This window comes from Aythya marila (genome assembly GCF_965140915.1).
Source record: "Aythya marila genome assembly, chromosome: 3".
Classification (NCBI taxonomy): Eukaryota; Metazoa; Chordata; class Aves; order Anseriformes; family Anatidae; genus Aythya; species Aythya marila.
In genome coordinates this window covers 23048006-23071332 of record NC_139044.1, presented here as the reverse complement: position 1 = coordinate 23071332, position 23327 = coordinate 23048006, and the positions used below count along the sequence as shown (strand labels likewise).

Below are 23327 nucleotides of genomic sequence, written 5' to 3'. Positions count from 1 at the left end.
CACGCTGCGGCCGCCTTTGTGCTGGCGGGGAGGCGGCGGGGCCGTGCGGCGCAGGCGGCCTGAGGCGAGCCCGCTCCGCCCACCCCCCCGCCTGAGCCCGCCGTGAGGAGGCCGCGCTCCCCTCCCCTCCCCGCACCGCGCCATCGCGCGGCAGCCAATGGCGAGGCGCCCCCCGCGATTCAAACCGCGCGGCCCGGCCAATCGGCGCGCTTGGCGCCGGGCAGGGGGGCGTGGCCGGAGGCCGGACCGTTGCGCGGCCCTAACCGTCGCCTGCCGCGGCTGAGGAGGAGCGCGGCGCTCGGGGCCCGGTCGCGCTGCTCGGCGGAGGCCACGTCCCGCCCGGCCCGCTGCGGCCGGCCGCCAGGTAAGGGCTCGGCGGCGCCGGGAGGGGCGCGGACACACCCCCGCCTCCGCCGCCTGCCCGGGGGCAGCGCTCCGGCCAATCGCCGCCGCCGCCTCTCTGCGCCGGCGTCAGGGCCGCGGGGAGGCCTGGCGGGCCCCGCTGCGCTGCGCTGCGCTCCGCCGCTTGGAGGCTGCTGGAGGGCTCCCCGCGCTTGGGCCGCGCCGCCGCAGCGCCGCTCGGCCCCGGGGGCCTCCCCTCCCGCGTGGGGGGGCGCCGAGGGGCGGCCTGGCGCGGCGCGGCCCCTCCCCTCCCTTCCCCCGCGACGGAGGCCCCGCGCCAGGCCCGGGCTGGCGGTGCGGGCGGGGCCGCCCAGCGGGGCCTGGAGGCCGGGCCTCCGCCGCCTGCGGCGTGTGGGCGCCTTCCTGTCAACAGCGCGCCGCCGGGGCTCGCGGCCGCCCCTGGGTGCTCGGGGTTCAGGCGCTTTCCCTCTCCGCTGTCAGCGGTGAAAAGCACGGCTCCGAGGCCGCGGTTGGCTGGTTTTTAGCCGTTCGGTCGCTTTGTTGAGTTCAGCAGCGACTTTCCCTCTTCTGACATACACAGCGTTATCCACCAGCATTGAGGTGTCGCAATTAATACCTAGAATCACTGGCTATATATGAACTCTCCACAGCTTTTCCAAAAGGAAAGAAACCCCGCTATTATTTTCTTTTTTAATTTCTCAAAACGCAGCACTTGGTGTGGTGTGATTTTCTAGGGACTACAAGCTCTAGTCATCTTCTTATTCATGTTTTTTTGACTGAAATACCTTTCTGCGTATCTAGGGGGAGGGTCATTAAGAAAGACCAGAAATAGATCCATGGGGCAATATGTTTCTGTAACTAAACAGTTAGAACCATGAACCAAACAGTTTATGGTTCAGTCAGTAGTTATTTTCTTCTTGACCAAATTTAGCTTCCAGACATTTTTGCATTAATTCACTTGGCAGAGGATGCAAAATCCTTTTGAGCCATTTACTTAGATGCCGAGTTCCTTAAGGAAGTTCATAATTCCAAAAAAAAAAAAAAAAAACAAACCCACAAATTTCATCTTAGGAGTCATTGAGGCTACTTGCATTCAGGTACCTATCCAGTGCAGCATTTGCTGTATGAAATAATTTGTCTTTGGAGATAATTTTGACATATATATATATATATTTTGAAGCCCTTTGAGTTAAATAAAAGGTTTGCATAGGACCACAGTGAACAGTAAGCTGATGCCTTCTGATACACTGAAAATTATCAGAAACGTGTGTTTGAGCTTGAAAGAGTGCTAAATTCAAAATTAATTTCTAAAATGCAAGATTTTTTGTTGTTTTGTTTTTAAGGCATCCTATCTCTATTCTTTTATTTTTTTTTGATGCCAGTAATGATTTTTGTTATCTGAAGAGATGAAAGTTGCCTTTAAATGATGTAGGTTTTTGAAGTGGGATATGTGGAATGAGGATTGCAAAACTCCCTTGCAGAGGGTACACTGGTGCAGGAGGTGGTAATTTCTGACAGGGTAACAAGTAATACTTTTTTTAGTGTTTAAGGTTTGGCATCATTATGAAGCTTTAATATTTAGAGAAAAATGGAAGAAACAAACTTTCCATTATTAATACTCTTTATCACTTTCAAATCAGAAAAGAATCTTTTCACTTGCTTAGATTAATTTACTAGTCTGGAATTTTGTATCACTGCGATCTATCTCAGGCTGAATAACTTAACACTTTTTTTAGATTCTTCTGCTTCAACCACATTTTCTAAATTCTCAAAGCCAACTCCAGCTCCATTTAAGTGCAAGATTGGAGGAGGAAAAGGTCTTGCTGCCTTTTAAAAAGAATTAAATAAGGTTTCCTTATCTTCAGTCTGTCTACTAAAACGCTGAGCTTTGAAGTTTGGCAGAGAGTTGCATTTTATTATCCCTATAAAAATGTATCTAATTTTTAAGTGGTTGTTATAAATCTTAAGAACCAATTTTAAGGCATAGATCGGGTTAGGACATCTGGTGAAATTCGTGCCTGGACTTGGTATAGAGGACTAGAACTTAGATTACATTTGGAAGAGGAGGAGGAAGCTGTAACTGAAAGAGATTGGGGGAAGAGCTGTAGTAGACACAAACCTCTTAGAGAGAGCTGGCTTGTAGCTAAGAGAACTGGACACAGAAACAGATGTGACATTGAGATCAAATCTTGAGCCCAAATGTGGTGATGAGGAAGTGCAACTCATTCAGTGAACAAGGGCAGAAAAGGCAGTAACCCCCAGGGAATTAAGTAGGACCAAGGAGAGAATGAAAAGAATTTCAGATGAAAGTAGAGAAATTGTATTTCATAGAGTCGTAAGGAACAAGCGTATGCAGTTTAAGGGGGTTAAACTCTCTGGAAAGAGACAGGATTGAATGGATTGAAATTCAGAAAGAGTAAGAAAGTAACAAGAGGTTGTGGCAAGAAACTGTTGGTAGAAAACAGATGAGCTGGAAGAGCCTGTGCCTACAGTACAAACATGGACTAGACCTCTTAAGTTTGTGGAGGTGCCAGTTTTACTGGTTGGCAAGCAGCAGTGAAATTAACTGATAAAACTTACTGTCTTAACTTCCTGAAATATTGTACAGCGAAGAGGATGGTCAGCTATTTCTGTTCTGAAGCAAATCACGATATTAACAGGAAATGAGGCAATTTTGCTGAGTTCTTGTTTTCTTTCTGATGTGGAGACCTACACAGGTATAAAATGTACCAACAGCAGGAACATCAGGCAGTGCCAAAAGTAAAGCTGACTGAACAGCCTTCTTTAGCTCTGCCCCCAGTGCGTTATGATGGTTTGCCAAAGAACCTGATTTTTTGCTGCAGGTTAGTTAATGTGTAATGAATGAGTATCTAGTTCAATATTTGTTTTCCAGTCGTTTTGTGGGGCTTCACATAGCAAACAAGATTTAAAAAATGCTTTGAAACAGAAACTTTTGCTGATTTTTTTTTTCTATTTCAAGTTCCAAAGTTCATTATACACATGGTGATAGCATGTAAGTTTCTGTGTATTTTACCCTAGATTTGTAAGATACCCTCACTCTATGTTGAGACCTGAGTCAGAATTTCAGGTAATAAGAATACCTTCTAGTATAGTTACTTATTTTTAGATGGCAATAGCTTAATATCAGGAACTTTTCAAAGTATTTCACAGGGCTTTATATTTAAAGGCATGATTTCAAGTTACAGTTTTTTCAGTACGCCAGCATAGGGGACCAAGGGCAGTAGTCAGTTAAGCCATATTCTGCTAAAATCAAGTAAAAACCTTATGGTGCAGACAGGGATGAAATAGGTGGAAAAAAGAAAATATTCAATCCCTATAGGAGCCAGAATTCTGGTGTTCCCTAGCTTTTGAATGTTTGGCGTAACAAATTGAAAGGCATAAGTAATGTGGCTAATCACAGAATCATAAAATGGTTTGGGTCGGAAGGTCCCCATAAAGATCCTCTAATTCCAACCCCCCTGCTGTGGGTAGGGGCACCTTCCACTGGACCAGATTGTCCAAAGCCTCATTGAACCAGCCTTGAAAACTTCCAGGGATGGGGCATCTACAACCTCTCTGGGCAACCTGGGCAAGTAACGTGTATGGAATAGACTGGTTAAAATAATAACATGTTATTTTTGCATTTAGGGATGAATGCTTATGTAATTTTTTAGAACCACAGAAAAGGAGGGTTAGAGGATGTTTAGATGTCATCTCATTTACTTTTTTTCCCCCCTCTAGATAGAATCAACTACATATATGTACTGGGTCAAATATATAGCCTGCTTTTGATGGTCTTTGATGGAGATTATGTAGAAGAATTATCTAGATGTACTATTAATGCATTTGGAACATTTTTCGTAGCATCTAACTACAGTCTTTGCTCTATTTTAAACCTATTTCTTCTGTCTAGTATTTGGGAAATGCATCACTTTTTTTTTTTTTTAATCAGGAAGCTTTTTGCATATTTAAGCTGAAGAGTTATTTACTTTAAAGCTTCCCTCTTCCAGCCTAAATGATGTGTAGACAGTAGGGGAAAAAATAAGCTTAATATTTGGACGTCATAACTATTAACTTATTTTCTAGGATTTGGAAAATGCCGAACCGAAGGTTTGCTGATGGCGAGGTGGTGATGGGTCGTTGGCCAGGAAGTGTCCTGTATTATGAAGTACAAGTGACTAATTACGATGATGTTACTCATCTTTATACCGTTAAGTACAAAGATGGGACTGAACTTGCTTTGAAAGAAAGTGATATAAAGGTGAGTATGCCTTCACAGAAATAACAGTATTGCTAATGGAAGGGTATATTGATTTTTGTGATGCAGATAAGAATACAATTTATGATTGCATAGTTGTTTTGCATATTTTTCATTAACTGTCTCCAAGAAATTGGTGCTAAACAATAGTTCTTCATTATGGGGCATCTCAAGTTCAGCATACTGTCCGTGTTTTTAAAGAAGCGTCATTATTTTCTTTAAGTTGTAAAAGCAGTGATACCTTTGGGGTGAAAAACGTCCTTCAGGAACTCTATAATACAGAGATTGCTTATAAAAATTATTTTCAGGTACCTTAGAAAGCCAGTAATTAGAGGCTTGATATTAATGTAGGTGAACTATACTTTTACCTTTTACTGGCAGTGTGTGTGAGCGACTGGCTTCTTTTTGGACAAAATGGTTTGGGCTTGAGCTAGAAAAAGTTGTTCATTGCTTTAAGAGTTTCTAACTTGTTTACTTTGTTTGCAGGTTAGCTAACTCTAACTGAGAAAGTACCTTCCTTTGTTGTAAAGCGTTTGTGCCTTATGAAAGTTGTATTGTGTAACTGTTACATGGCAAAATCAGAATTGCAGACTCCACTGAGAAATTAAAATGTATCCTTGTGGGGAAAACCTTATGGAATCACTTTTCATATCTAATATAATGATTTTTAGCTGACTTAATTTTTTCACATTTGAGTTGTGTTGCATTATGTAGATCATTGCATCTTGACATGGCAAATGTATTAATAAAGCCAAGTAAATGAAATGGTAGCCTTAATAGAAGTCATATACAAAGGCTTAAGTGAATAGTAGGCTTATGAGTTTGGTGCTCACATTTATAGATTGTCCTGATTTCTGTAGCTTTGACAGGAATTGTCAGCAGTTGGACTTTGGACAGGATTATTTAGGTATTACCAGCAAAATGAGTGTGCTATAATTACTTTTTCTTAACACTGTTGTGCAGTATCTATTAAAAAAAATGAAAAGATAGTTCTGTGAAACTAAATGCCAGAGTCGTCTTCACAAAAAAATAATGCTTCTAAAGCTATTCTTTGGAGTGTCTAAGACAAGATTTTGCTTTCTTCCCCTTTTTCTGTTAGTCCCAATCATCGTTCAAGCACAGGAAGAGCCAGTCTTCTTCAAGTTCTCCTTCCAGAAGAAGTACTAGCAGGTCTCGATCTAGATCTCCTGGTCGGCCAGCAAAAGGCAGACGCCGTTCTTCTTCCCAAAGCAGAGAACATAAAGATGACAAAAAGAAAATTATTCAGGAAACCAATTTAGCTCTACTGGTATTGTTTTGCTTGCTTGTTTGTTCTTGGTTGCAGCATCACTTTTTTCCCCCAAAACATATTTTTATTTATACTGGGTTTATTACTGTAAGAGCCAGGTGTACTTCATGTTTCCTGAACAACATAATTAGGTGCAAAAACGTATCATAGAAATGCCTTATTACTTAGCAAATAGGCTTTCTAGCTTTCCACGTTGTGAAGAAATTGAAATCTTCTGTATGAATTCGGTAGTACTGTAAACAGTGTTTCTTCCACCCCATGTAGTCTTAAGATGTCTTCACATGAATACCTGTCTGAGATGTGGTCCCTAGAACTGGAAATTATTTTGCTATTTGCTATTGAAAATAGACCTTAGTTTTAGTTGGGCTTAAACTAAACCAAACCACCTTAAATTAAACGGACCATGTGTTCGTTTTAAGTAGCTTGTAGCCAGTGGTTACACTTTGGACAAAAAGATTAAAATATCGTTGTTCTTCTGGCTTTTAATTGAGAAGTTGGATTGATCTGTGTTTTTTTTTTGTTTGTTTGTTTGTTTGTTTTTATGACTAATGACCTGGTCCTTTTATACAAAGCTTGTGTTAAAATAAAATACAACAATGAGTTGTCTTCCTCCAGTTGTATAGATTAGAGTGTTTTTGGAAGAGAATTTCTTAGAAGGTTGTTTAATAGAAAACCCAACTTTCACACTCGTGCATAGCACTGCCATGTACAGGACTCTGAAATTTCCTCTGTTTTAATAATATTACTAAATATGCATGTATTTTGTACTTGGCACTTCCTACTGATGAATTAAAAATAGAGTAGAGTTTCCAAGTTACCTCTTAATTCCATTCTTAATTAAAAAAAGCAAAAAGCATAGCAACCTTTGCCTTTTTTTAAATGGCTTCCCTTCTTTGTGAGCTGAAACTGTCTGTGCTTAGGATGTTGAACCTGCTTGTTTTTGTGTGGAGAAAACCAGAGCAGTTTCAGTTGAAACAAACTAGATCCTTAGTGTCCTTAATTGTTCACTTTATACTTGCACTTAATGGAGATAAATTTTCAGAAAGCTAAAATTATATTTCTTTTAACCAGAAACCAAGTGAGAACAACACCAGAAGGTACAATGGTGAACCTGACAGCACAGAGAGAAATGACACATCCAGCAAAATCTTGGAGGTATAACCGCAGAGAACATTGTTTTATGTTTTAATGTTTGTCCATAGAAAGTGATTTTTTCAGTCAAATCAGTTCTTTATTCCTGATGGCTAGCTAATGCACGGAGCAGAATAACTGATGGTTAGACCGGAAGGGAAGAGGGTGGGAACGGATAACCCATACTGGAACAGCTGCTGAGTATTTAATTTTGACTTACATGATTGCAGTGATAGTGGGTTTAGCGGGTTCTTGATTTAAAATGTATGTTTAAGTACTGTGTAGAAGTAGAATATATTGTATATTGTTGTGTTACAATGAATAATGTCCTGAGTAAAATAAGGTAAAGTAACTAGTTTTTTTTTTAGTAAAATCTTTTCATTCATGCATTATCAGCAAAAATTGAAACCAGACCTGGAAATAGAGCGTGTGCTTGATCAGTACAGCTTGCGTCCAAGAGAAGAAGAAAAGAAAAAAGAAGAGATATATTCAGAGAAAAAGGTTTTTGAGATGGTAAAAACTACTGAGAAAGTATCATCAAAAACAAAAGAGCTGGAGTTTGGTGGAAGATTTGGTATGTGTGCAAATTTTAGTAATAGTAGAACTTCACATTTTTTAGTTATTGACCATACTGTCCTATGAAGGACTGTTTTTCCTGTTTCTGGGCCTTAGTTGCAGACTCCAGAATCATATGACAGTACTTCAGTGATAGTCTAGAGTGATTTTGGTAAAAGTCAAAGAAATGCTATAACATATGGTTCTCTAGTGAAATGTTGTGGCGATCTTGATCCTGCACAGTGAGATTTGAGTATTTTATAAATCTTATCGGAAGTAACTAGCAAAGTTTTTTACATTTTTAAAGCTAAGTGCTTCAAACCTGGTAGTTTGATTCGTGATTCTTTATACTTTTTTGTTGTTGTTGTTGTTTTGACAGTTTTAAAGGGGTGTAATGGATGCAATCCTTTGGGTTGGTTATGTGACCCCCTGTGGGAGTGAGAGGAATGTCTCTGTATCCTATTATGTGATTAAGGATTGCTGCTGTCTTGTTGCAGGGATAGACGATGATTTCTGTGCTACTAATGTTAGTATCAAGCTTTATTAGTGGGATCAAAAGTAGTTTTTTTTTTTAATTTTTCTCATGCTCTCATGCTTATCTTCTAATACTGCATTATGTCTGTTTACAGGGACCTTTGTGCTGATATTTTTCCTACCTGCTACTGTATTCTACTTGCTGTTGATGTGTGAACAAGACGACCCCAGCCTTATGAACTTCCCTCCTCCTATGCCAGCACTTGAAAGTCTCTGGGAAGCTAGGGTGTTCGGTGTTTTTCTTCTGTGGTTTTTCCTTCAAGCTCTGTTCTACTTACTGCCGATTGGAAAGGTAAGCTGTTCAGTAGCAATTGCATCTTTATGGATAGTTGATTTGTGAGTTAGGCTGAAAGATGAGGTATGTTCATAATGCAGTGATTTTTGAAAGCAAATTAATTTCTTTTTCATATTAAGCTGACAGATAGCTACTGCTGATTTCTCTAAGCTTAAGAGAACACAGTTTGTTAGGAAATTAATGGCTATGCATTTCATAAGTTCTATAGTGGAAGAGGCAGAAAGCATAACATAGCAATTCAAAGCATGGATAAAATTTACGTAGCAGAATTCTAGAAGAATTCCAGGTATCTGACTTTTAAACCCGAAGACTGTTTACCCAGTTTCAGTTACTGATATTCAGTAGAAAAAAACTTCCCAGAAATTAAGATTACTTTCTAAAGCATGGAAGATCATATTAACTATTCAAGCCATATTAATCAGGCAAATGGTCTATTACAGTCTTCTTGTGACTTAAGGGATATTGCCAGGTTCTGAAAGAATACTAGAATAAATAGATCAGTCTGTCAAATTGTTCTGTTGGTACACCTGTTAAAAATGAGTGGAGCTGCTGCTCTGTTTTCTTGATGCTAGGAATAAGATTTTATTTTTTTTATTTGAAACTGATACCCTTTTTCTTTTGATATCCAAAGTGTGCTTTTAAAAACAGTGCATGGTCTTCAGATTTGAATACATCCAGCTAGTTAACTTGATTTGTGGTGGTGATGATGGAGATGTCCGTGATCGTCCTTCCCTTTCCAGTGCTCTCAAACTATTTTGTTGAAACATTATTGTTTTGTCCTTCCTAGGTTGTGGAAGGCCTACCTCTTTCAAATGGAACAAAACTGCAGTACAGGATAAATGGTAAGATGTGCTTGTTCTGAAATTTGAACCCCCTACCTGATTTGTAGTGCTCAGTACCACAAATTAATGATAACAAATGAAGAAAAATGCACTCTATAGTTAACCTAGATATCTGTTGTAAATTTATCATGAAACATGAGGCTCTTTTTGGAGCAGGATGGTTAGTAATGAAGGAACTAACTGCCACAAGAGCAAGGCATTAGATTATGCAGGGCATCTGTTTTACCATCCAGCTGTGCTTGGTGACGCTTGTCATATTCATTACATAATTGCTAAATAGGCAGTTACCTATTGGATTGTTAAGAATGCTTGTGTAACAATGACTGTTACTTGAAAGGAGATGTTCAGGAATGATCTGAAGAAATGTTATCCCATGTTTCTTAGGTCATCTTTTTGGATGTCTCTGATTTACAGACTAGTAAAAAGTGTGTTGTAGTTGATCTAGGATGTTCTTGCCTGTCAAAGAACAGTTCTGAGTCTTTGTTCAGCTATGATTTCATTTCCTATTTATCAGGCAAGTTTCTCACCTACATGTAAGTTTAGAGTACGGTTCAACACCCTTGAGCAGTCCTGCTTTTCCTGGCTTAAAGAGGAGAGTGTAGTTTGATGCCTCACCAGGTGTTCCAGACCACCTATTTGATTCATAGTCAGTTCAAAGACACTGCCTGTTGGTAAAGGAATTAAAATATTACATTAATAAGTTCAGTGGTGTTTTGTCATAGTCTTGTAAGATGCACCATTTTTAAATCTCACTTTAAGATGGAATAGGGCTACAATACTGGTAAACACTTAAATCTTGGAAGTAAATATGCAGACAGGCAGGACTGGGTAGATTCTAAGAATGACTTCACTTTTTTCTTTTTTAATTTTTACTAATATGGTTTTCTTCTACATCCCCTAGGGTTTTATGCTTTTGTTTTGACTGCTGCAATTATTGGAATATTATTATATTTTCAATTCGAACTTCATTATTTGTACGAACACTTCCTGCAGTTTGCAGTATCAGCTGCAGTTTTTTCTATGGGATTGAGCATTTATCTGTATATCCGGTCCCTGAAAGCACCTGAGGAAGACCTAGCACCAGGTGGAAATTCTGGTGAGTTAATATTTTGGATAATTTCCCTACAGTTATTTGCTACTGTTTTGTATTTATGAATTAAAGGTTAGATTTAAGGCAGGTTATTGTAGTACTGACTCTTGCTTTTTCCAAATGCAGAGAAATGTGGGGGAGAGAATCAGAAGGGCAAAAGTGGAAAAAACTCATGGGCCTGAGATAAAGACAAGTAAAAGAGGGAGAAAAAAAAAAAGGGGGGGGAGAAAAAAAAAAGGCAAAAAGCAATTGCTTGCCACCAGCCAACTGATGCTGAGCCAGTCCCTGAGTAATGGCGAGTAATGGCAACCTCTGGCAAGTCCCCCATACTCCTCCTACCCCCCTTTTTCCCATTTTATTTTTCTGAGCACGATGTTGCATTATATGGAATATTGCTTTGGTCAGTTTGGGTCACCTGTCCCCAGCTTTGTTCTCTCCCAGCCTCTTCTCTGCACCCAACCTATGTGCTGGGAGGGGCAGAGTGAAAAAATAAAGGAAACCTAGATGCTATATTAGCATTATTCAACAATAGCTAAAATGTGTTATCAACATTGTTTTGGTCACAAATCCAAAACTTGGCACCATAGAAGTTACTTTAAAGAAAATTAATTATACCCCAGCCAAAACTGGCACACTATATCGACCCAAACTGGTACACTTAAAAATGTCTTGGCTGGTCTAGTCCTGTACTTACGAGAAAAGAGTTTTGATTTTTGTTTTTTAATTTTTCTGTATTTGTGAAGAGGCTTATGTAGTTATCTTCATAGTACCCCAGTTGGTGGGACTTTTCCAGAAACAACTGGAAGGAAAAACTGAAAAGACATTTCAGTTAAGACATTAAGACATTCTGGCAGTGGGAAGTCAGGTACAGAACTAGAAGTAACAGTGGTTGTTAGCTGTTAACTCAATGCAGGGTGTCTAGAAGTTCAGGTAGTATTTTCCTTGTCCTTCTCTTGATATGCGGGTTGTTGTCATGGCTAAAGGAATTATTCACAGAGAAGAGTAAAGAAATAGGAAGAAAAGTGGAATAACTTGGTATTAAGATCATCATGGATGATCTTCAGGATAAGGCTGAAAACAAGGAATAAAGTCAAAGAGAGATAAGACTACAGTAACTTCTGAAGTGTTTAGCCCTTCTAATAAATAAGATACCTGCATCTCTTAAAATACAAACCATTGCTTCATACTTTGCATATACTCTCAAATATTTTTTGCCAAAATGTTGCTTTTTTATTTATAATGACAGTACTTTCAGTATAGAGTAGCAAGTGCCTTATAGGGAACATAGTGATGGATAAAAGGACTGATATTTCTAACAAGGAGTGTGTCTCATCTGCAGGGTATCTTGTTTACGACTTCTTTACTGGACATGAATTGAACCCTCGTATTGGCAGTTTTGACCTTAAATACTTCTGTGAGTTGCGTCCAGGATTAATTGGCTGGGTGAGTCAGTAATCTGAGCTACTTCGTGACTTTTTTCCATGATAGATGCTAAGAATACAATATTTACTTAAAAACAGGAAAAATACACAGTTTTATGTTGATAAATTTGTAATGACTATTTTTATTTACTTCAGGACAACTACAAATCCTACATTTCTTTGGTTTGTGAAAAATGAAAACTTCTTTTTAAAGTACTCATGCTGAGGCTACTGCTTCAGAAAAGTGGTTAGTTACAAACTGTTGTCTCTGAACAGATTTTTTTTTTTTTTAATTTAAGTACCAGTCAAACCATCTATATTAAAATGTACTATAGTATGATAGAAAAAAACACTTGCTTTTACAAGGAAAACTTGTAATAAAATATTTTTTTTAACTAGGTTGTTATAAACTTGGTGATGCTCTTGGCTGAGATGAAGATACATAATCAGAGTATGCCATCTCTGCCAATGATACTCGTGAACAGCTTTCAGCTTCTTTATGTGGTAGATGCTCTTTGGAATGAGGTAAATAAACCTTCAACCCTGTATTAAACTGAAACCGTTTCTAATTGCAGTGTTTACATAATGAGGCTTTGTGAATTCTAAATTGCATCTTCCATGTTTCTAGGAAGCTGTTCTGACTACAATGGATATTACCCATGATGGATTTGGATTCATGCTCGCATTTGGAGATTTGGTATGGGTTCCATTTGTCTACAGTCTGCAGGCCTTCTATTTAGTTGGACATCCTACTGCAATTTCTTGGCCTGCTGCTGCTGCAATTATTATTCTGAATGGTAAGTTATAGTAGATGTTAATGTTACTGATAGTGACAATGTAGTACTAACTGTTAATTTGAGTTGTAAGGTGGGGGAGCTTCCACTGGGATGCAGTAATCATATTTTCTCTGTTAAGCACAGTTGGAGGACGCATGTGTTTGGCTATTGTTTAAAACAAAGAATGTGATATGATATTATTAAAGGAAGGATAAAGGAGAATCTGGACACCTATCTTGTTCGGTTGAGAAACATTTTTAGATGGATACAATCTAGACAGAGTTACAACTTAAAATGCATAGAATAGAGTGTTGCAGTTGCGTTTTAACATCACATCTGGAAAAGTATTGCTTCCTACTTTGAGTGTTTCTTCTAAAAACAACAAAAAAAACCCTGTTGGCTACAGTGTATTGAAGCTAGGGGAAAAGAGGTTTTGCTGTTTGTTTTTGTTAATTTTTATCTCCTTCCCCAATGCCCAATATATATATAGGCACTGTTTCCACACATCTCAGTGGAAATAATCTTCCAGCTGAGAACTTGAGAATGGATCTCATGTCTTCAGGGGACCTTAGATTTGCACCAATGTGGCCTTCTAGTTTGTTCCTTTTATCTAAGTAGTGAACTTGAAATAAAAAGTTAATTGTGAGCTTGACAAAACTGAAACACTTAGAAAGCGAAGGCATACATTTAATGTGTGTGATCCTCTTCAGATACAAATCTAAAGCTCGATGCAAAAATACAGCTCCTACTAGATCTTAGAAGTTGATCATTAACTTGTGAAAGCACACAGAACACAGTTTTCCAGTAGCATTTCTGCCTTGCTAGAGCTCTGAGATCTGGAGAATGTCTTTTCCTCAGAGACATAACTGATTTCAACGTAATAAGACTGACAGAAGGCATATGAATGCTTTTGAAGGTCAGGAAACAGAAAACACAGAATACGCAAAATAAATATTTTTTTTTCAGGTATTGGGTATTACATATTCCGTAGTGCAAATTCTCAGAAAAATAGTTTCCGAAGGAATCCAGCAGATCCCAAATTGGCCTGTAAGTGATTTTTTTTGATTTCTTCAACTTGCTTTACAGTGTCTCTTTTGGAATATTGGTGTGCACATTTCATTGTTGTATTGACTACAATACTCTCTTCACAGATCTGAAATTCATACCCACTGCAACTGGAAAAGGGCTTCTTGTTACAGGTTGGTGGGGTTTTGTCCGTCACCCTAATTATCTCGGTGACATCATCATGGCATTAGCATGGTCCCTACCCTGTGGTAAGTTCCTAAAATGAAAGTGGATTTTATTTAAATTGTTTTGGCATCTGACTGGTTTTGAAATGCAAAGTGATAATTATGAGATGATAAAAGCTGGAATTAAATGAATGGCAGCTTTACATGTTGCAAGGTTGATATGACACCTATTTTCTCTTAAATCTTCTCCTTTATATCTTAATATAGATTTGACACTTAGTTCTGACACTTGGTCATTCAATAATGCTGGGGTTTGTTTGCTAATAAATTCTTACTTTTTTCATTTTAAGGCTACTAGCTGTGCTATAGCGTTTCCATAGAGAGTTTCTAGAAAGTTGCAAAGTTCTTTCAAGTTAGAAAAATGGCTTTGGGCTCCTCACTTGACTGAAGGCAATAATAAATAAATAAATACAAACACGTGTATAAAACACATAAATCAAAACACAAAAAAGAGCGTGGCAGGTCTTCTGAGGCAGACCTACTCCACCTCGTGGCACAATTGGATTTTTGCAGGCTGTGAGACATACACAGTTACAAAAGAGTGGGTCTTTGACCAAGTGGTTAGGGCCTTGACCAGGAGCATCAGCAAGGACAGGCTGCTGGAGTTGAAGTGTACCTCCAGACATTTTGGACTTTAATTGAAATTAGGCAATACTGATTAGCATATACACTTGCAGACTGTATCTTGGAAGAGGGTTCCTACATGAAAATGATGGACTTGAGTTCTCTGCCAGTAACTGCTTGGGGGAAGTGGGAGGGAAGTTTAGTGTGCTCTGAGCAAAGGTAGAGTTTACTATTTACCTACAAAACAGAGAAAACCTTGGGGGGCTCGTATGTGGCAGCCCTGTGCTGCAGAAGCTTAACTATTTGTGTGTTTGATAGCTAAAGAACTTAGATATTGGACAGCTTTACAGACATTGAGGGAGAAGTTGGTGGATTTTAAGACTATGAATTTTAAGGATTATTACTTGGGGAGGGGCGGGGGGGGAGCGCATTTATGTGCAAATATGTCACAATAGTTGTACCATCCTGATGAATGTTTGATACTCTACAATGAGTAAAAGGTGCTTCAGTTTGTAATGAGTTTACGTCAACACGTGTTAATAACTAAAATTTTTGGTATTTTTAATGTATTAAAAATGATGTTCCTCACATTTTTTTTCTGCAGGTTTTAATCACATTTTGCCATATTTCTATGTGATTTATTTCATCTGCTTGCTTGTTCATCGGGAAGCTCGTGATGAACATCATTGTAAGAAAAAGTATGGCTTGGCATGGGAAAGGTATTGTCAGCGTGTACCATACCGCATATTTCCTTACATTTACTAGAGCGCTCCAGATACCTGTTTTGCAAATTACTTCTAAAGTTTCTTTGCAAATAAAAATATACCTCTTACCTTTGCACTTGGTCAATTTATTTAGGCTTTAAAAAAAAAAAAGTGACCAAACAGTGGAGTGCATCAACGAGTATTTGCAAGTAATCCTAAATCCGTGAGTTATGTGAACTGACTGTCTGTGACCTCAATTTAAAAAAAAATTGTGAATTTTAAAAAGTCTTGGAGCCCTAATTTTTCAAGTTAAATTTTATTTAGAATCCTGAGTTTACACATTTTTTTATTACGTTAATTAAGCACTGTGATGTAAAGTATATTATTTTCTTAATACAATAAACATGGAAGTTCCACCCAGATAATTTTTTGGTGTTACTTGTACCATCTAACTTCAGATGTCTGACTTATTTGCCTGAATTGGAGGAGCAGGCAGTGCTTTTTGGTCAGTGAAGCTACAGGTGGAAAATTCAGCCCCTGCAAGATTCCTCCCCCTTCTAGCTTTTTTGTTAGTGGGATTTTTGGTCAGGAAGGTTCAGGTGCCCCCTTCTGACCAGCGTCTGTAGAAGGGATGAATGGACAGAATGAGGAGGAGGGCACAAATACTTCCTCACTATTCTTGAAGCAACTTCAACAGGGGCCAAGAGGGACTCTGTGCTGCCCCTGGCCCCCTCTAGAGGGACGCCACACTTCTGGCTCAGATTCCTGAAGGTAGATGATACAAGCGCTCACTTCAGCTGCAAATGGAGCTGAAGAAGTGAGTAGCTAATCCTAATCCTGCATCTAGAAACAAACACAGGGGTAGCAAAAGTTGCAATGATGCATGACTGAAAAGAGTAAAATGACCATAGTTGGCTTATTCCAATCTTTGTAAAATATGTCTTAATGTACCATAGCATTTACTGAGTGTGTATAATAAAGCTTCCATGTTTTTGCTGTACAGTGTTTGGATTTGAAAATGTGATAACCTTTTTAGGAGCAGGAGACATTTTTTAACTAAATCAATTTCCAGCCATTAAAAAAAAGTTCATTTAATAAAGATTTTTGTAAATTAATGTATTAATTCTCAAAACAATTGAAGTGTTCATGACAGATATGCTATGAAAATGTAGGAAGTGCTCCTCATTCCAAAGTTTTTTTTTTGAATTTGGCATTGCTACCTCATATGTAGGTTTTGCCTTTTGTACTGTTGCAGATAGAGAAAATAGCTATTTTTTGCTACTGCTATTTAAAACATTTTTTACATGAGCCTGTGGTTTAACTTGACCACTTCCTAATATATTTTTGTATATATTTGACTTTTTAACTGATGTATGTGTTCTAGTCATTAGCTGTGTTCTTTGTCTAACTGGCTGTAAATCAGATGCCATTTCAGTATTTACTTAAGTAGAATAATTTTATATTTTACTGAAATAATCTTGTATTGATTAACTAGAACTACTATTCTGTCTTCACAACTGATAACTTTTCACATACTTCATAAGTGAGGTTTATAGCACAAATTCTCTCAAAGCTTATTAGAATCTTAAATGTGTAGTAGAGAAGGAATTGCAGGTACATTTGCAGTTGCTTGTGGGAAGGTTATTAACAAATCAGAATGTTGCTATTTTTAATTATGGTCAGTTCTCTTGAAATGTTGATGTAATTGAAATTTAGCATGTGGAGTTTCTTTTTTTTAATTAAAAATCCTCTTTTTGTACACAGACGTTTTTAATGGTAATTGTACATTTAAAGTGTATATAATGTAGCTTGCTGAGCTTGATTTTTCGAGTGTCTTCAGAAAATCTGTATTTTGATGTTGTAAGGAAAATGTTTTAGGACAAGTACATTGCGTGCTGGAAAAAGAGCAGTGCCTGTAACAACACTGAAGAGCATTCACTCCTGTGAAGTAGCAGATGAAACTGGGATTATTTTTTTTATGATTGCTCAGTGGGTTAATGGGAAACGTAGCAATCATTTATCTGCACGAGCTGGTGTTTTAACTGCAGCTGGTGTTTTAAAACTATACTGAAGCTGGGGACGTTTTAACTCGCCCTGTGAACTCTGAGATGCTACTGCCATCCCAATTTTATCTGTTGCCATTACAAGATTATTAAAATGTAATTCAGACTCCTTTTATTTCAGAAACAGATCTTGATTGATAATAACTTGAGTTTGTTCATTTACATGCTGAGTTTTATGTGAATTTGATTTTGAAGTAATTGTTTTTAATACAAACAAGCCTATAAGCTAAAATAAAGCTCTTGCTTAAAATTTTGTAGTACATCTTTTTTGCCAGTTTATGGTGGTGTCTGATTAAAAACTCACAATGGCAAACGTGCGTCTTTACCTAGTAACATGAATCAAAGGTCCTTTCTCACTGGTGGTTTTTCTCTGGAAATTTCAAGAAGAGGAGATCGATCCATTTAAAAGATGTCAGTTTCTTTTTGTAACAGATTTGGTTATTGACTTAGAAGGCAAATATCTGGCCAGACTGCAAGACTTACGCTCACAGCATGGGACAGCTCTCGTAAAGGTGATTCAGGGTAGTTTCTTGAAAACAAGACATCAGATCTCCAAAACAGCTTTCTTTGTCCTAATGTAGGAAGGGCGAGTAAGTGTAAAGGTAAGAGCTCAGATACCGTAAGAAGCAGAAAGTGTGAAGGAAACTTCCTTCTGGCTGATACAGCTCCATATCTAGTTGTCAAGTATGAAGAGAGCAGTGCTAAGTTTCTTGGGGAGAGGTAAAAAAGAAGAGACTGTGAGATTGTAAAAGGAAAAAATGGGATTAGCTATTTCAGGGAATCCTAGTAACTGGAAAGAGAGGTTGGAAGAGTGCTTTAAGCCAAGACAGAAACTTTTTAAAAGTAAAACCTAGGAGTTGGATGAACCAAAAAATGACTCCATTTTGATTATGGAGTTGTGTCCAGTGTTATCTTGGGAGATATGGTTTCCACATAAAACATACCTGGTGCTTGAAGTTCTTGTAACGCCCTTCTTTGTGTATTCCGTACTGTTTGGTAAGCGCTGAGGTCACACTGCAGACAGCAGCACGTTCTCTCCCCACTACTGAGCTGTCCTCACAACACGTCTAGCAACAGAATGGCTTTGACACAACTGCGCCTATGACCGAGTTCATTCAGCCTGGTGGACGAGGTAAAAGCTCTGGACAAGCGAAGGGGAGGGAGGGATGGATGGACATACAATATGATCACTTTAATCTCATTTCTCTAAGAATCCTTCCTGAGAAAACAAAACAAAAAACAGAATGGAACAGAACAAATGAAACAAGCAGCTAGCTTGCTGGAGACATTGTCTGGGAAACAGTGAAAACACTTGCAGACAAAAACATACCAAAGGACTAACTCTTTGAGCTTAATTCTAATCAAACAGCATAACCTCAAACTCCTGTTTATCTTCATAACAGGCTGGTACAGTAACATGTCACATTTGATGACTTTGCAGCATAGATGTCAGGAAGGCAGCTTGGGATCGCCTACTTCTACTTAGAGTTCAGTCTGAAGGGATGAGCAAGTAATTTTTCCTGGGTTGACGGAAATCTGTTCTAAAGTCTGTTTTCTAACACTCTTACAGACACTTCTCTGTCCATCGGCCTGTCCTGCCGACTCTGGTGTGAGTGTGAAGTTGTGGCAAGAGGGGTTTCCCGTTCCTATTTGACCTGGTGGACACCAGCTTTCCTAGGAAACTGCTGATGTTGCTGAGGAGGCAGCAGTATCAACGCCCTTGTTGACGAAGGTACAACAAGCTGGGGAGGCTTTGGCATTTCTGCACAATGCTGCTCCCTGATTGTCACTCCAGACTCAGATTCTGAAAGAAGCAAAGCAAGCTAGAGGAAAACTGTATGTCCTGGTAATTTTCTTTTTCTTTTATTTCTTCATTCTTCACTTGTAAGAAAATCTAAATCTTAACCCTTTGTTTGAAAGCACAGCTTTATGGAAATGCTTATGGGTGTGCTCCTTCACCTTGTGTGGAACCTGCTTCACCTCGCTTCAGCTGTAGGACACCTATGCTCAAATTTATGCTTCCCGTGATAAAGCGGTGTTCTTTCGGTATTCTTTTCTGTGATGATTGCAGGTGAGTTTGAAAAGAGTTCTCAGTATAATTCTTCATTTCCCTTGCAGTATCCAAAACTCCGTATGACAGCGGATCTTCTCCTCTGATCCAAAAAGCTTCACAGGCCAAAAGAGAATTGAGATGAAGAAGGAAATAGAGACTGCAGACCGATATTTCCAACTACCACCCGTAAGTTTTGTGAATTTGTAAGCTTTGTTTCATTGCCCTTGTGGAAAGGAACTACTCAGCTGTTTCTAACCAAAATCTCTTTGTTGTCTTCTATTGACAGACACCACCCGGCTAGCCAAGCTAAACCATTGAAAATGCAAGTAGTGGGACTACTTCCAAACCGTGCTGCTGCTTCTAAGCAGAACTGCGATGTCGGTGGGGACACAGCAAGAGGACATGTCCAGGCCAGGGTGGAACTGAAAGGCACCTGTCTGAGCCACACAACGAAGTCAGTGATTCCCAGTTGGAGACCGTTGCTCGACTAGTGACACAGCAGCTGGAGCACTTATGGTTGCTGCTGATGGGCTCCTGTGAATCAGCCAGGGATAGGAGCTATGAGAACGACTGAAGCGATCTGAAGTTACCTGAAAGAAAGAAGAGAGAAGAAGAAAAGAGGGGAAGGGAGGGGAGGGGAGGGGAGGGGAGGGAAGGGAAGGGAGGGGAGGGGAGGGGAGGGGAGGGGAGGGGAGGGATTGTACGGAAGGGGAGGGAGGGGAGGGGAGGGGATTGGACGGGAGGGGAGGGGAGGGGAGGGGAGGGGATTGGACGGGAGGGGAGGGGAGGGGAGGGGAGGGGATTGGACGGGAGGGGAGGGGAGGGGCTGGGAGGGACAGGGAGGGCTGGGGAGGGCAGGGGAAGATAGTGTAAGGGAGGATAGGATAGGGTAGCGTAGCGTAGTGTAGCGTAGGGGAGTGTAGCAAAGGGGAGTGTAGGGGAGTGTAGGGTAGGATAGGGGAGGGGAGTGTAGGGGAGCGTAGGGGAGGGGAGCATAGGGTAATGTTGGGTAGTGTAGTAAAGGGGAGTGTAGGGTAGTATAGGGGAGGGAGTATAGGGGTGTGTAGGGTAGGATAGGGGAGGGGAGTGTAGCAGAGTGTAGGGACAGGGAGCGTAGGGGAGGGGAGGGAAGGGAAAAGAGGGGAAGGGAGGGACAGGGAGGGACAGGCAGGGCAGGGGAGGGCAGAGGAAGATAGTGTAAGGGAGGATAGGATAGGGTAGGGTAGCGTAGCGTAGCATAGGAGAGTATAGGATGGTGTAGGGGAGTGGAGTTTAGGGCAGTGTAGGGTAGGATAGGGGAGGGGAGTGTAGCAGAGTGTAGGGACAGGGAGCGTAGGGGAGGGGGGTGGAGGGAAGGGAAAAGAGGGGATGGGAGGGGTGGGGAGTGCTACCATAAATAAAATTGCCAAATACATGACATTTTGGATCTGGAGCCAAATATTTGTGTTGCTGAAGGGATGCAAGACACAGACTCCTGATGGCTCTTGAACAGGAGGCGTTTATTGCCCTTTTTCACTACTACATGTACTCTCCCCGTAGCCCCACGTGCTGTCCACGCGCCCAAATCCATCATACAGTTGGTCAGAGACCCTCAGGCACGCACCTGGAGCCAGCCAGCAATCGCCCCTTGCGCAAAGGTCCTCTTCAACACTGTAGCCAATTCTTGATCTCAGCCTAGCTCAAGTTTTGGTTTCTACCGCTTGTTTCCTCATTACCTCTAATTCAGGGACCTGCGAAACAGCACGAAGCCACCTGCAAATTCCTTCCCCACACGTTGCCATTCATTCCACAAGCTGATTTATCGCTGCCATCCGCGCATTGCACAGGGCCATGAAAGGTTTGGCGTGCACAGAGGTGGCTGAGGATTTTCAGAAATAACTTGCCTTAAGAACTGCATCAAGACTTGCTGGAAGGCAAAAGATGGGGTGATTGATTAACATAGGGATGGCAGCTGAGCAAGGGAAGCATCTTCAAAACTTCCAAATATTTCCTGTATACAGAACTACAGCTCCTCTGCTCTCCGGTTAGGAGTTTCTGTCACCTGCTTAGGAAGCAGAAGCAGTAAAATGGGATTTAGAGGATCCAGCTGAAGCATCAGTGCCAGTTAGAGGAAACCATCAATTTACGCGGTTTGAAGAGACTTTGACCGGTTTTCCAAGGAACATGTACTAGTGCTGTGTATATATATGTCTATACATATATATACAGCTGGCTTGTATCAGAAATAGAGTGGCCATCCGGACTAGGGAAGCCGTTGTCCCTCTGTGCTCGGCTCTGGTGAGGCCGCACCTCGAGCACTGTGTTCAGCGAAGACCTCGAGGTGCTGGAGCGTGTCCGGAGAAGGGCTCTGAAGCTTGTTAAGGGTTTAGAGAACAAGTCTTGTGAGGAGCGGCTGAGGGAGCTGGGGCTGTTCAGCCTGGAGAAAAGGAGGCTCGGGGGAGACCTTCCTGTGCTCTACAGTAAGCTTAAAGGAGGCTCCAGAGAGGTGGGGATCGCTCTCTTCTCCCAAGCCCCAAGTCACAAGACAAGAACAAAAACCCTCAAGCTGTACCAGGGGAGGCTTAGGTTGGTTATTATGAAAAATTTCTTCACGGAAAGAGTTGCTCTGGTGGGTTTACATGGCAAGGTGTTGGTAGCAGGGGGCCATAGGGGTGGCTTCTGTGAGAAAAATCTAGAAGCTGCCCCATGTTATATAAGGGCTCCACTGCTGGCCAGAGCCAAGCCAAGAAACTATGTCGTTTGTGCCTCTGTGAGAGTATATTTAAGAAAGGGGGACAAAAATAACAACAAAAAAAGGCTGCTTCACAGGGAGAAAGAGAGGAGTGAGCACCAGCCCTGCAGCCCCCCCAGGTGAGTGCAGCAGGAGGGCAGGAGGTGCTCCAGGCAGGCAGCAGCAGTTCCCCTGCAGCCTGTGCAGGGAGGGGCCCCTGGTAGGTAAGGTCTGTGCCCCTGCAGCCCATGGGTCCCACATTTTACTGGGTCTGGCTGGAATGTTAACTTTCCCGGCAGCAGCCCATACAGTGCCATACTCTGTACTTGTAGCTGGAACAGCAGTGTTATCACACCAGTGTTGTGTCTACTGCTGAGCAGCAGTGGCACAGCATTGGGCCTTTCTCTAACCCTCCTAGGGGGTGGGCAAAAAGTGAGGAGAGAAACATCACTAGGGCAGCTGACCTAAACCAATCAAAGGGATATTCCATACCATGTGGTGTCACACTCAGCAATAAAAGGTGGAAACAGGAAGAAGAGGGGAGGGGTGGGCTCTCGTTGAGAAGACGTCGGTCCTCCTCTCGAACACTGGCTGCGTGCGTTGAGGCCTTGCTTCAAGGACGTGGTCAATCATCGCTCATTTGTGGGAAGTAGAGAGTAATTTCTTTCCTCTGCACTTCCATATAGCTTTCATTTATTTTGTTTGTTTGTTTGCCTCCCTTCTTTTTATTTTTCCCTTTTTCCCCTCCCTTTTTCCCCTTTCCTTTTTATTTCCCCTTAGTTAAATTGTTTAGTTCATGGTAGTCTTTATTTAATTATTATAATTGTTTCCCTTTAATTAAATTATCCTTATCTCAACCCGTGAGTTGTTCTTTGCTTTACTTCTCCCCCTCCTCATCTAAAGGAGGGGGAGTGAGAGAGCGGTTGTGGGGTTTAGCTGCCCAGCACGGTAAAACCACCACACACGGAGCAGATCTCCACGCTGCAGCCCCCCAGTGGGTGGAGGAGCCCCCGGTGGAGCAGGTGGATGTGGCCTGGAGGAGGCTGCGGCCCATGGAGAGCCCCCGCAGGAGCAGGCCCCAGGCTGGAGCTGCTGCCTGTAGGGCAGCTTCTAGAAGGATGCGCGCTGTGGTATGTACCTATTCTTGAACTGTTGTATGTGGGAAGCCCACACAGGAAGGACGGCAACCCATGGAGGGGATGCTGCACGAGTGGTTGAAAAGAGTTCCCTCCTCCCCCCCCCCCCCCCCCCCCCCCCCCCCCGCAGCTTTTGAAGATGTCCAAGGAGGGAGATCCCAAAACCTCTGGGCAATCTCAGGTGTCAGTGCTCAAGTCAGCTGTGCAGTGAAGAACTGCTTCCTGATGTTTGGGCATAATCAAATCAAAGAGAGGGCAATGCTCTTGAAGGCAGCATTAGATCAAAACTTTTAA

At 41.2% G+C, this 23327-nt stretch overlaps 1 protein-coding gene across 1 annotated transcript; it reads left to right on the top strand.

Annotated features, from left to right (window-relative positions):
* Positions 1-216: 216 nt before the first annotated feature.
* Positions 217-17384, top strand: LBR (lamin B receptor). The gene is made up of 14 exons (XM_082757935.1): positions 217-364; positions 4450-4624; positions 5721-5909; positions 6981-7064; positions 7437-7614; positions 8225-8421; positions 9212-9266; positions 10168-10362; positions 11696-11799; positions 12177-12302; positions 12406-12574; positions 13520-13600; positions 13705-13827; positions 14972-17384. Exons 2-14 carry the CDS (start codon positions 4460-4462, stop codon positions 15130-15132), a joined length of 1827 nt encoding a protein of 608 aa, XP_082614061.1. The 5' UTR covers positions 217-364; positions 4450-4459; the 3' UTR covers positions 15133-17384.
* Positions 17385-23327: the final 5943 nt, after the last annotated feature.

Bases quoted from the DNA above. Each gene is read 5' to 3' on its own strand.
- LBR (XM_082757935.1), top strand. From the start codon at position 4,460: ATGCCGAACCGAAGGTTTGCTGATGGCGAGGTGGTGATGGGTCGTTGG. The intron at 7,065-7,436 runs GTATAACCGCAG...ATGCATTATCAG, and splicing joins CATCCAGCAAAATCTTGGAG to CAAAAATTGAAACCAGACCT. The intron at 11,800-12,176 runs GTGAGTCAGTAA...TTTTTTAACTAG, and splicing joins GTCCAGGATTAATTGGCTGG to GTTGTTATAAACTTGGTGAT.